Genomic DNA, 13,204 nt, shown 5'->3' with positions numbered 1-13,204 from the left:
CACAATGATTTCTCCCAGCGCGTTGTTGCCCGCCGAGCACCACTCCAGAGTCCTGCCACTCACCGGCATACCAGTCACTCCTTTCACATTCGCTCATTTTACAGTCACTCTTTTCACATTCGCTCTTTTCAAACTTCGCCATGCACGTACTCCGCAGCGGCCTTCTGGCCCTTCTGGCCAGCACGGCCCTCGCGAAAAGCCTGAAGGAGACCACCACCCTCAAGCCCATTTCCAAGGCCAAGGGATTGCAGCGTCGTGCCGATGACCCGGCATGCGCGCCCAAGACGTCTATCGGTTTCGACTATGGTATTGACGCTGATCCTATGGTCCACGTTGACCTTGACATGCAGAACCCCGCCGTTGTGCTGGAGGACGTTGCTGCTATCAAGAACGTGTCCTGCTCTGCCACCTCCATTTCCATTGCCTTTGCCACACCAGATGGTTTCCAGGCTGCTGTCGCATCTTGGGAGGACAAGGGTGACCTCGTCTTTTTCACCAACCATTTGGGTGGCTGCGACGTCGAGGATGAGCGCGGTGTCTTCCTTGTCAATAGCATCTCCAGCTGCCCAGAGACCCTGACAATTGTCGCCAAGGCCGAGAAGAAGGACGTGGCTAGCACGGCTAGTAAGTTTGCTCCCAAACTCAGCTATGCAGGACCTTCTGAACCAGATGCTGACCTCGCGAAGCAAACACCGCCATCACCTTCCAGGGTGTGCCCGTCGGAAAGAAGCGCAAGAGTGTTGCGAGGCAGCCGCTCAACGAGCGTGGCATCACCCTCAACGAGAAGGGTCTCAACATCGCAGGCACTATTGGCCTTCCCCGCAGCACTCCGCTCTACTCCTTCCCCCCTTATCTGGAGGTGACGGCCGACTCAGCCGAGATCAGCGCCAGCGTCACTTTCTCCGGATACCTGGACTTCAATGTTTTCGGAGGCAAGATCAAGCAACTCTATGTTGATATCGACTCCAGCATCGATGCCGAAGTTGGAATCTCCATCGCGGCTAGCGCGGGATACCGTGACAGCTTCACCTACAGCCCCGGGGAGGTCTCTTTCATGATTGTCAACGTTCCTGGCATCATCAGCCTCGGCCCTGAGCTTCTCTTCGCCATTGGCCTTGATCTTGACGTCGAGGCCGGAATCTCTGTGACTGGCTCTGCCGGCGCCGGCATGCAGAATGGCCGCATTCACCTGGACTTCCTCGACACTTCCAAGACCAGCGTTACCCCCTGGAAGCCCGTCTACAACGCCAAGCTGGACCTCTCCCAGCGCGCGCTTGTCAAGGCCGACACCTGGATCGACGTCACCTTCCAGCTAGGCATTGAGATTCTGGGCGGTGTCGTGGACGTGAGCGCTGGTCTCACGGCCAGGCCCCGGTTCAACAACGAGTTCGCCTTGACAGCCAGCCAGGGTATCACCCCGGGCGGCGTTACTCAGCCTAACGAGCTTGCCTGCGCACAGGGCTTGAGCATCAAGAGTGACTTCAGCTTTACCCTCATCGCTTTCGTCACTAAGATGTGGTCGCGGACAGTTTACAACACTTACATTCCCATTGCCAACAAGTGCTACTCCTGGGTTTGAAGTTCGTGACTGGTTTCAGTTAGTCGCTTGGCCTAGCCAAAGGAGTTGTGAATTGGGGCAGTAATGGGAGAAAGGGCCAGCCTGTCTTGATAGCTCGTTTAGAGTCCATAATACTTTCTTGCTCATCCTGTCACCAAGTCCAAGTCATTTGACGATGCCCATCCTGCAAGTGATCTTCAAATGTGTCACCACGGGAATTTGCTCCAATCCTCAGCTGAACGGGCCACTCTTTCATACAGCCTCTCTGGTTCGGTCACACTAGCCCAATGTCATACCTTGATTCATATTCCACCCTGCACGCTTGCCGTGGCAGCCATTCAAAGCCAACGACGTACATACATACATAGTCACCACCAAAGCTTCATCTTCATACTCTTGGCCTGGTATCACATTTCACAAAACATTTCCAAGCCGCAACTGTTGCTGGAACACGAATGAAGACTGCCTCGCAGCTCCTGGTAATCATACCACCCACTAAGACGGTCCTTAACACTGAAAGCAGCCAGGGCGGCCTCGGGGCCAGCCTGGACCTCGACATCCACCGCAGCGACCACCACATCTATGCCACTGTGCGCAACGCCGAGGGGGTGGGCCTCCCTCCGAGGCGCGGGCGTCGCGTGCTTCGCGCCAGACATGACATTCCCAGACTCCATCGCACCGCCGTCACGGAGATTGCCAAGCAGAAGGGCACATTGGCTGAGAATCACATCTGTGGTGTAGTTGCGAGGAGACAATCCTGGCGATAACATCTCGGGCTGGCTACTAATGAGAACAAAAAGCAATCCTTCCTCCGCTTCGATCGCCTATCGTAAACCACATGACCTCACTCCCGGTGGTTGCCGCTACCGGAGAGAATTCCGACCTGAAACCTATCCACCTTCAGGTTGCAGGAAATTGATGATGGAGGGCGTGGCGGCGGTGGTAGCGGCTATGGCACCAGTAACGATAGTACTGTGGGCCACGTCACCGTACATCTGCCACCAGAGCCCAGGGATGTCTATGGCAGGAGGCGAGCTGGCCCATTCCGCAACGCCGAGGCAATAAGTCACGGCATTGTATACGTAGGCATAGGCCACGGGATTCGCCGGGTCGGGCTGGGTGTCATCCCCATCGGAGTTGCCCTGGATGCCAAAGTGGTCAACAAGTTCCAAGCCACCCACGTCGAAGAACTGCTCGTTGAACTATGGGAAATGGCCTCGCGCACGCAGGCGCCGCGAGTTCGTCAGGGTCTCAAGGCCAGGACTGCGGCCAGTCCGGACATTAACATGGCCCGTGTTTTGATCCTAGCGAACAGTGAAGTGCATGCCATACCCGTCCCGGCTCACGGGGAGTACCGCTGTCCTTGCAGCTTGCTCTTGGCGCTTCGTGGCATGGCCGGGTGTAGGGCCATCCCAGAGACCAATGTGGTGAACAGAGGCTCTAAGATGAGCAGAGAGTTTTATTTCTGCGCGTCGCAGAACACCCCGCTTGCGAAGACCAAGGAAGGGCCCAAGCGACGGCAGGACGCGACCAATGCTTCGTGCGATATAGTTGACGGCCTTGTCGACAATGGCCCATTTGATGTCTTCGGCAAAGCTGCCGACCCACTCCGCGATCGAGTTGGCATATAAACCAGCAAGACTGGGATTGTGACGGCGCCAAAGACACACGATGGCCGGACTTCGTCTGCGTTGCCTTCGCCGCTCGAATAGTCTCTACAGCTCGTGTAGATTCCCCGGGGATAGCCTCCATTCCCTACGAGTCAGGTAGTCCTGCTCACTGTCTTGAGTGCAATTCGCGTGAAGATCTTCCCAATCACCGCTAGGCTTGATACACAGCAGGGAGTGGTCTTCTACAACAATATGATCATCTCCATTGTGCCATATGAGAAGAGCCCTGCGGGTAACCGAAGACCACTAATTACCGGCACTGGCTGTCATGCCAGTGTACCATATCAGTGGTGGCGAGGTAATTATCGTCGATGTGGGGTTGCCATTATCAGTACCAACTCGGCGCACATTTTCAGGAAAATGACCCCCATGAGCGGGTGTCAAGAAGCCGGAGGGTGCCTTCTCCGCAAGAGCTGCGACAGAGTGGTGGAGAGGGACATAAGGAACATGATATCGAGTGTCAAAAGTACAACAGGGACAAGATACGTGGAGGTTAGATGATTTTGGAGGGCCGACTCCTCATTCTTGCATATCTTAGTCGCTGGTTGTGACGATTCAGGCCTCTGAAAGAACCCTTGGACTAGCGAGAAGTTATTATCCCGGCCGGACGGGGAACCGAGATAATTGGCTGGAATTAGGCGCCCAGCTGGGGATGTGAGCCCTGCATGTGGCTCGGCTCCCAACAGCACAGCCCCTATGCTTCCGTCTATGTGCTAGGGTTAGCGGCTAGAAGTTGTTGGCCCCAAATGCTGCTTGGCCTGCAGGAGACCTGCAAACTTGCTTCAAATTTTTTTTTTTTTGCAAGTTCAGTAAATTTCTTTGGCAGCACGAAATTGGATAGTAGACGACTAAAACGTAAGGTGACTACATAATTGACGACGACAACGACAATAACAACGTTAGCTATTTCCGGCGCATAATAGCGTCCACCAAGTACTGCGCAGCACCCACTTAGCCCCATGGATCAGCCGCCACGAACGAGATACGTCGAGGATGAGGACAACCCTGGGAGGAGAAATTGTGAGAGAACACGTCAGGCTTGCCGATTGAGACAACGCTGACCCTTCTCTTTCTAAGGCGCTTCGTCTGGGGGACGGCCTCGAGGCGATCTAGCGTCGAGGGCGGGTGCGGTAAAAGTCGGACCCTGCACTCATGCTTCACGACTTGGTCGAGACCCCCCATCACCACTCCGTTGCCCCTTATTGATGGGCTGGATCAGTTTTGTGAATATTTGGTGTGCCTCTACTGCGTATAGGCGGTCAGAGTCCTGGGAGAGTTCGTCGACAAGTAACAAGATCCTGATGGCGGTGGGTATGATTGGCGTCTTCAACATGGCATGGTTGATCGTCGCTCTCGTGCACCGTTCAGTGCAGCAACCGAAAGGCGCGTAGGATGGTTGGGCCAACAGGTATTGCTACGTATCCATGTATGAATACGCAGTTGGTTCAACAGTATGTACACAAGGTTACTTTACAATAGTTATTCGGTCAATACGCTAGCAGAGTACGATTCAGTTCTGCACCCAGGCATAGCCATAATAGCAATTAGGCGCGAAGGTGTTTCGGATCATGGTCAAATAGTCGGTCGTGAGGCAGACTCATCACCAACACCTGCCGCTTGGACTGGTGTTGCTATCTTGAGACCAACAAAATCCTGCGATAGGGCCAACACTGCGTCCATGCACTAGATGCAACTTGATCACTCTAGCATTAATACATGAACCAACATGCTATTTTTGGCATCCAGATGTTCTCAAGTTGGTATCTCGGTACTATCTCTCATATTAATACGCGGACTCACGATCCTGCTTAGACGTGCTAACTAGTCCTTGGTCTTCTTGTCTAGGCTATCACCGACAAGTCCTTGATGCGAAACATGTAATCCTCGGATGATTTGATGCTCCAGACCTTCTTCAAGGTAAAACATGGGCTGAGGAGGAGGGCCTAGAGTCCGACATAGAGATGATAACCAAAGCTGACCTTGACTCTGCCCGCGTAGCCATCCTCATCATGCGTTGCAGCTGTGGGGGGATCCCGGTCGAAGTCGTATAACCAGGCGGTGACATCGAGAGCGGTGCCTGTACCGTTCAAGATGTCGGCTACGGAAGGCAGGCTGGCAGTATCGAGGACAACAAAGTACTGCTCGTCGAGCCAGTGTGACTTCAACTTCCATTCTTCGTCCTCCTCGAGGGCTCCTCCATATCGCGCCATTCGATGGAGATATCGAATTCTGGCGCCGTCGTCCTGTGGCAGAGGGGCGTGCGAGATGATGTAGTTCCTTTGGGACTTGAGACGTCGGGCAATCCAGACGTCCCTAGGATTCGAGCAGTCCTGCATAGCTATACGGGTGAAGTTGCCGTAGCCGTACTTGCCGGAAACCTGGCTCTCGAGGTATGATGCAACGAAGACTGTGGGTGATTTATAGAGGCCACCGTTCTCACCGTCGCCAAATAGTGCGGCCGTGCGCCAGCTTTTGATCGAGGGCTGCGTGCAGCTCGGCAGTTAAGTAGGCTGGAAATCCATATTGGAGCCTCCACTGAAGAATGTGCTTGATCCAGAGGGGCTGGTCCCGCAGGTCTTGCTTCTGACTATGATTACGCTCCCAGTCTGCCTCGATTTCCTCGTTCGGGGCACTTGGGTCGAGGATGAAGCCTGGCCTGCGGAGTAGCTGGCCTCGGAGCTGGGAGTTGCGGTAAGCGTTACGCTCTTCTGCAGAAGCGAGCAGATGACCTGTGTGATAGCAGTCAAAGTGAGCCATGCGGTATCACGTCCGGCGCTGTCCTGGCTCCAAGTAGTTGAAGCGCTGGTCGACAAGGTCTGTCTGTGCTAGGGCCATCCAATCCCGCCCCCAAAGCCGCCTTGGCGAGGAGAGCCTCATGCGTAAGCCCTGGCGTAACTTTGGCAACGTTAGCAGCCATGACATCCTCGGAAGGCCATCATTTGGCGCTTCGACGCTCGAGTGGGGTCAGAGAGGCTGGCTGGCCGAGAGCGCGGCCCTAGAATGTGCCGCATACGTCCAAGAGCCGCTGGCGGTCGGCATCACTGAGCGAGACAGAGTCAGGGCCAGAGTCGCCGTTACAACCGCGCCTTTTCGATCAAGTCTCAATCGGCCAGCGTAGTCAGCGCCAAGTCTGCCATCAACATGACCGGTGTAGCGATGCGTCAGAGCTCTCAAAGGCCCTTGTGCCGCCGTAAGCAAGCTTCATGCCACCAGATGCGAAGTCGCCGCCGGCAGTATAAGCCTTGTATGGTGGGAACACGCTGGTCGAGACCTAGTACAAACTCGATCATGCTCCGTAGCTAGGGCCTACCGACGCAAATTTTCTAGTATAGCACCATGGCTGCGGGACTGCGCGTCGTGGGCTCGTCCGGGGTCCACGTCGTCGGCGCGGGCTGTGTCGGCGACCTGTAGGAGACACTGCTCGTCCTTGAGCAGCAGACGCCCGACGATGCGGTCTGGATCCCGGGCTTGGGCATTACTGGCGCCAAGCAGAGCCCGCTGTCCGGGCTCGCCCGCCGCGCTGACGGCGACACCGTTGCCTTTGTAGGCTACAAGCTGTATACTGAGGACGAGGTGGCGTCCCTGGCCATGCCGGCCGGGTGTAAGCGATCGCTGGCGGCGACTGTCTTCTGCTACGACCGTACTACCGAGTTCGTTAAGGTGGCGTATCGCAGCAGCCCTGGTAATAAGACGGTGACGGACGCTGTGTATGCGCCGCTGTACCTTGAGGCGGTGTAGACGTGGGTGCGTAACGTTGAGCGCTTCTGCCTGCGGCTGGAGTGGCTGAGTGGCCTTCCCGGCGCGGTAAAGTGCCGCTACGTCTGGACCGGCCTTAACGAGACGTGCGCTGTTGACGCTGCAACCGGCCGCTATTGTAACGACGTTATCGCCGCCTTTACCGTTAAGGGTAACTATGACTAGATGCCTCGTAACGAGCTGTGCTAGCCCTGTTATACCGGCCGCTATGCGCCGTATGTAATCCAGCCCCTACTCGGCCTTTGGCACGACGCCCTGGTACGTATAGGCAGCCGCCTACGTTAATAAGCAGTATGCCTAGCGCATCCTGACAACGGCCCAGCCCGCCCTCGTAACTCCTATGCTACAGCCCGCGCCGTTCTATACGTCCGGCGTCTGGGTTACCTCGGCTGCCGGGGACACTTACGACTCGCTCGCTATCGCCTATAACGTCTTATCCGCTAGCCTCTTTTCGGGCAACCTTAACATTACTACCTACGACGAGATACCTACCGGGATACGCTTCTATATACCGCTAAAGTGTAACGTTTATACCGTTAAGGATAGCGAGTTATGTCTGCTTATCGAGGCCCTTAACCTTCTTAGGCTCGACTCCCTAATCGCCTATAATCCCTAGATCGATCGCTTCTATAGTAATCTATAGAGCACTCGCCGCACCCTCGGTAGCGTCATCTGCCTCTCGTCGCCTGGCGGGTCCTTCATACCCGGCATACTATCGAACACGTCTACCGGCATGCCGGGAAGTGGTACAGGCAATGGGGACGCCGGTGTATACGGCAAAGTCGCCCCGGTGCCTGCCGGCATTACAGGGGTCGCGCCAGGCATATTGGCCAGCTCCTGTAGCGTATGGGCGGTTGCGCTCCGGCTAACGATACGTGCGCCACTATCTACCGAAGGTCCGGTATCACGGTCGACCTGCTACGGACATTAAACCCAGCTATACCCTAAGACAAGGACTGCACCGCGTCGCTACGACCGAATGTGGCGTACTGTGTCGTGGAGTACCGCCGTCCAGTAGAGATAACGCTAGGCGCCCTGCATTTCACCGACTCCGACTGCTGGCGGGTGCCAGCGACGGCAGTGTCGGCCTCGCCGCTCGCCGTTTCGACGGCCGTGAGTGTCGCCAGAAATGCCACCCTCTAACCGCCAGTTGCGTCACGTACTGTGCTGCGCATGGCTTTGGCCCGAATCTCGGAAACATGGCTGCACTCCTCGGGGGCAACACGTGCATCTGCGCGAGTCGTCTCGAGCCTGATGCGGACCGTGTGTTGGACGCCAGCTTCTGCGCCACCCCGTGCTCCGGATACGCTCAGGAGTACCCACAGTGCGGCGGCAGTGCCGGAGCCGGTGCGGCTGTCAAGGTCTATTCGTACGGTGCCAAGGAAGGGTTCCGGCCCTACCTGAACCGCACGGGTGCTACCTGAATGGCAATGGCCACAATCTGCGCGACGTCGAGTGGTTCACGCTCCCCGGCATGACGCTCGACGGGTGTCACCGGAGTTGCCTGCCGCTGTACCGCTACTTTGGCGTCGCCAACGGCACGAACTGCTATTGCGGCAATGGCCTCGGCGACGTCACGCGCCGCGCCGACGACCAGACGCGGTGCGACGTGCCGTGTCCCGGGAACTCGAGCCAGATCTGTGGCAGCCTCGGTAGGCTCAGCGTTTACGGGCTGTCCAACACACCCCCGAAACCACTGCTCGTGGCATGATCACGCAAATGGACACGGCCTAGTACTGCTTTAAGGGTTGGTAGATGGCGTGAGCCGCGCGGCAGTTCTGAGTGAGGCAGGGCTCGACCTTCCCGGGGCTGTCGAAACTGTTTCCAAGGAGAACGACTGCCAGATATCAAAGGTTGAATGGCACGGCCAGCGAGTTGACCGCGAAAAGTGCGGCCTAATGACGGTATATCTCAATGACGGACAGCATGCCCATCATTTCCTTTAGAAAGCTATGTCATACTACGAGGAGAATCTGGGAAAGTTCAGGTATTCGAACGACGGGCCCGTCCCAAGTACTGCTATAACTGCTAAGAATTACCAACCATAATAAGGCTTAACAGTGCAACAAACCGCAGATGTGCTGCAAATGCTCTTAGGGAAGGGTACCACCATAGCACATGTAACCGACTTTCAATGAAGTGCATTCTTTGTGACGGACCCCATGAGTCCTTCAGCAAGAACTGCCGGACCCTAATACCACGGTAGAACAGGCTCCTCCGCATTCTCTAACTCAATGTCCGGAAACACTAGTAGACACAATGATGGGAGACGAATTGCTCCAGGAGCATAGTGAAAGAATTGTCTGTTTACAGGCCTGGGATAAGTCCAGCAAGCGAAGCATGAAATGTAAGAGCAGAAACAAAGACATGGGAGTATGGCCACAGGAACAACAACTACCAAGCATTACCAGATCTCCCCATCCTGAATACCTTGGCTCCAATCTCCACGCGTCTCTACGACGCTGCCGCTTTCACAAGTAGCAGTCTCTCTCTTCCCATTCGATGTTCCAGCGGCTGGTAACAATTCAACAGTAGTATGGTTGAGAGCTCGTCAGCACTCAGCACCGCTTGCTCGCCTCCCACTTATAGCGGAAGTGGCCGCGGCGGTTCCTCCAGTCCATGTACCACTCTGTCATATCATTGACAGGCTTGCTATTGCAGTCGAAGTTGACCGGCTTTGAAGCGTCGTTGTAGTATGTTCCAATGTTGGTACAATCATAAACATTGCAGTTGCGGTGAATACGGAGGCAGTCTGCCCCGCACGACGAGAGGCTAATAATACTTACACAGCCTCTTACAAGGGTGAGTACCCTGGGCTTGCTGCCAAGCACAAGCGACGGGGGCGTCTCGTAAACTTGGCCAACAACGAGAATTGTCGAACTCTAGTGCTATGCCTAGAAACCCCGACCTAGTTCCTAGTTTATCCTGTTCCTCCTTCCGCTCTTGTACTTCATCTAATCTCCACGATGGCGTTGTTATATCGCCAACTCAACCCCTGACCTGCTTCTCTCTACGACCTGTCGTTCCCCAAGCTTGGCGCATAAGAAAGCTTATCAGCAAGCGATGAAACTGATTCGGACACAAAGCCACTTGGGCAAACATAGGGTCGCCTGTTACCGCCTCCTGAACTTCCACATCGAACAATAGGTTATCCAAGCACGCTCAGTATGATGCGTGGAAATCATACGCTATAACTGCTTGAGAGAAACGACGTGTAGTGCACATATTCCAGTAAATCATGCGTCTCAAGTCGTGGGTACAGCCAGGCACTCTCTACCACCGCCTCTACTACCAGAGCCTGTAAGACATCTCGTAATACTCCCCGTACACCGCCCGAACAAGACCCCCGTCTGCCGCCCGGTGCAAGCCGAAGCGAAGACAGATAGGGCCAAGCCAATTACTTGACATTGAATCCTTGTAGTCATCGCTTTTCCGGGTTCGTGGGTAATTACACAGCCATCCACAGCATGCTGCAGCCAGCTCCATTGTTTTCGCTCTGGTTAATGAACAGCGAAAACTCTAGATTAACGATTGATCGTATAGAGCGTTTGCCTTGATGGGTCCGCTTTAGAGTTACCGCATCGTACTTACAGCCAATCGAGCCTTGCACCGCCCCGCATGTGGTTCTTGGCGATCCTCAAGTGTGAAATTGGATAAGCGCTCTTGGCTTCTCTTGGTCATATATCCTGGTAAACCAAGGCCTCTACTGCTATCATACCCTAGCCTTAAGTGTTTCCAAAGTCGTCCAGTCCCCTATGCTTCGTAACTTGTCCAATTAGCTTACCTTGTCGATCAGGTCAGAGTCTTCTGGGCATCTGGACTACTCTGTCCGCTAGTAGTTCTGACCATTAACTGGTGGCTACTCGCGAGTCAGAAGAAGTAAGGTTCCAGGGCTAGTGCACCTTGCAAACGGCATTTCCGAAGCAAACGCCAACCTCGTGCCTCCATGGTTAGCTCATAAGTCGTCGGTTGAAGAAGGAAACCTCAAGTTATAAAAGCCAGGCTTCGACCTCCTCATGTCGTAAAGAAGTTGCTCACCCTTCACCGCATCACATTAGTTCTCTACTGGTCCCACGTCCATCCATCACTATGTATTGGTCTCGCCTCACCATACTCTTCCCCTTCGCCCTCCATGCCCTGCATGTGGCCGCTGTCGCCGTCAACACTTCTCTCGTAGCTGATTCCGATATTCCTGCCGGCTTCGAGTTGTGTATTCAGGCCGAAAACTGCGAGCTTTACAAGCTCGAGGACGGGACCTGGTCCTTCCGCTTCGTCGAAGGCAAAGAGCCCGGCACCGAGTGGTATAACACCTACGCCAACACGACGGGGGACATTGGTCCCGAAAGAGAGGCTCAACAACTCACCGACGTCAGAGTTGACAAACGCCAGCCTTGTTCCAGCACTAATGGCCAGACTTGCACCCATATCTGGGTTCGTCCACACATGGAGAACTACGGGAACATTCTTCCGCGTACTGCCATTGACAGGTAATTAACGAATCTCTTTTGGCGATGCCTCTCTGCAGCGGTTAGAATATTCGGCTAATGAATTTCACAGCCTGTGGTCTAAGTGCTACGACTTCGGCTGCAACGTTGGCGATTATGGAATCGGTGTCCGTAATGGCCACAACGGTGATCTGTTCTCGTTCGATCAAACTCTCAAGATCTCCCCTGGAGGTGTATACGACCCCGCCTTCCGTCATGCCCTCATTTTCGCCATGACAGAAATCGCCGGTCAGTTCCAGGAGAGCTTCAAGGTCAGCGGCGGGGTCAGCCGTCACGGAACTACCTGGCACTTAACCCTTTGGCGCGCCCCTCATCGGATGCATGTTGCCCGCTTCCATAACGGCTACTTGCAGGGAGAAATCCACGCGTTCGTCTACCTGGAAGGGAGTGACACCTGGGGATGTGATCGTATCATGGGCATCCTCGGCTCGACTATCGGCGCACTACATCCTGTGGTCGGCGCTACTCTCGGTGCCTTGTCCGCCGCCTGCGGTTAAGCATAGCTGTAGCTAAGGTCACCAGTACCTTCCACCGTCTCTGCCGTCATATATAGCTATCTCGTCGCTCTCGGGCGTTCCTTCCCGGCCCGGAGGTGGATCCTTGCTTGGTAGGCTGTAGATAATCGGACGGCTATTCAATTCATTTCGAGATTGTTCTGTGTCTTATAGCTGATCGTCTACTAGAGCCTATATAGTCTTGTAGTAGTGGGGTTTAATAGTAGATAGAAACAGGTAGTCCTGAGAAATCTAAGAATGCTTGAACTGCCGTCACTGCTGCATCCTATCTTGCTACTGCCGCGCTTCCGTGCATTGCAAAGAAAAGGGAGATCGGGTTCTAAGTCAACTTTATTATCGTTACCCCGAGTCTTCCAAGACCTGACCACAGGTTTACCTAGCCTGGGGCTGTCGGTCCCGTTACATGGGTAGCCTCGACGAATCGCTGAACTACGAGTAGTAGGCAATCTTGCCACCTCTTACGATACGCGCGCCTTTAGCCTTGACCTCCCTTATCCACTCATCTAGTCACAAGGCTGAGTCGGTATGGATACACTGGTTCGCGCGTCGTGTCTGTGTGTCAAAGCCATTGCCCGATCTTGCAGCTTCGTCTCTGCATATTCTCAGTAAGCGGCTGCGAGGAAATTCGGGCTGAAACATTGATTGGGTAAAGAACCCGGTTTCAGACAGATACACGCCCGGCCTGAATCGCGGACTATTACGAGATAGTAGCTGGAGCGACAGCAGCGCCCAAGTCGGCGTTGTCAAAGACGATGGAATAACGCGTTGCCCGCCCAATTCCGACGAGAGCTTCTTTAATATAAATGCGCTTTGTTTCCGTGAGCAGTTTCCCTACACGCACTGAGCCTGTAAATGTTACCTTCTTGATATGATGATAACATATGGGTCTGACATCTGTGTGTCATGCAATCCACATGCTTAGCATCAAGTAGCAGTGCACCGAGAGCATTGGTAATGTCCCCAAATTCAAGTCAGTTTCTCCACATCTTCCTGGTCACAGGCTCAGCTACCTCAATCGGTCGGGTTCCGGAGGAGGCGGGGAACCCTGACAGAGACCTTCCTGGATTGGGCTAGGGCCGGAGGAACAGCGCCGAAGCCAGAGGCCATTTGTCTGGGGGAACTGCAACTAACATGGGTCTTACGTCCTTTTGACGATCCGGGCCGGCCCCGGCCCGAGGCCATCAAAGCTTGACCCCGCAG

At 54.7% G+C, this 13,204-nt stretch overlaps 5 protein-coding genes across 5 annotated transcripts; 4 read left to right on the top strand and 1 right to left on the bottom strand.

The window, feature by feature from the left end:
• Window positions 1–140: 140 nt before the first annotated feature.
• B0I36DRAFT_370800 (uncharacterized protein) lies at window positions 141–1,579 on the top strand (the record flags this gene model as incomplete). The annotated part of the gene is made up of 2 exons (XM_046159949.1): window positions 141–624; window positions 687–1,579. The coding sequence occupies 2 exons, from the start codon at window positions 141–143 to the stop codon at window positions 1,577–1,579; spliced, it is 1,377 nt and encodes a 458-aa protein (XP_046017875.1).
• Window positions 1,580–4,029: 2,450 nt separating this feature from the next.
• Window positions 4,030–4,727, top strand: B0I36DRAFT_2647 (uncharacterized protein). Its single transcript, XM_046151189.1, has 2 exons — window positions 4,030–4,248; window positions 4,306–4,727. The coding sequence occupies exons 1-2, from the start codon at window positions 4,188–4,190 to the stop codon at window positions 4,617–4,619; spliced, it is 375 nt and encodes a 124-aa protein (XP_046017874.1). The 5' UTR covers window positions 4,030–4,187; the 3' UTR covers window positions 4,620–4,727.
• Window positions 4,728–5,171: 444 nt separating this feature from the next.
• Window positions 5,172–5,564, bottom strand: B0I36DRAFT_343657 (uncharacterized protein; the record flags this gene model as incomplete). The annotated part of the gene is made up of 1 exon (XM_046156185.1): window positions 5,172–5,564. One exon carries the CDS (start codon window positions 5,562–5,564, stop codon window positions 5,172–5,174), a length of 393 nt encoding a protein of 130 aa, XP_046017873.1.
• An 805-nt stretch (window positions 5,565–6,369) lies between these two features.
• On the top strand, window positions 6,370–7,149 carry B0I36DRAFT_343656 (uncharacterized protein; the record flags this gene model as incomplete). The annotated part of the gene is made up of 3 exons (XM_046156184.1): window positions 6,370–6,418; window positions 6,776–6,921; window positions 6,967–7,149. The coding sequence occupies 3 exons, from the start codon at window positions 6,370–6,372 to the stop codon at window positions 7,147–7,149; spliced, it is 378 nt and encodes a 125-aa protein (XP_046017872.1).
• Window positions 7,150–11,073: 3,924 nt separating this feature from the next.
• On the top strand, window positions 11,074–11,986 carry B0I36DRAFT_343654 (uncharacterized protein; the record flags this gene model as incomplete). The annotated part of the gene is made up of 2 exons (XM_046156183.1): window positions 11,074–11,471; window positions 11,542–11,986. The coding sequence occupies 2 exons, from the start codon at window positions 11,074–11,076 to the stop codon at window positions 11,984–11,986; spliced, it is 843 nt and encodes a 280-aa protein (XP_046017871.1).
• Window positions 11,987–13,204: the final 1,218 nt, after the last annotated feature.

This window comes from Microdochium trichocladiopsis (genome assembly GCF_020744255.1).
Source record: "Microdochium trichocladiopsis strain MPI-CAGE-CH-0230 chromosome Unknown B0I36scaffold_1, whole genome shotgun sequence".
Classification (NCBI taxonomy): domain Eukaryota; kingdom Fungi; phylum Ascomycota; class Sordariomycetes; order Xylariales; family Microdochiaceae; genus Microdochium; species Microdochium trichocladiopsis.
This window is presented reverse-complemented; position numbering and strand designations above follow the sequence as displayed.

What these genes read in the sequence shown, in the direction of transcription:
- B0I36DRAFT_2647 (XM_046151189.1), top strand. Translation starts at nt 4,188, where the DNA reads ATGGATCAGCCGCCACGAACGAGATACGTCGAGGATGAGGACAACCCT. An exon ending in CAACCCTGGGAGGAGAAATT is followed by an intron (nt 4,249 to 4,305) that starts GTGAGAGAACAC and finishes TCTCTTTCTAAG; the next exon opens with GCGCTTCGTCTGGGGGACGG.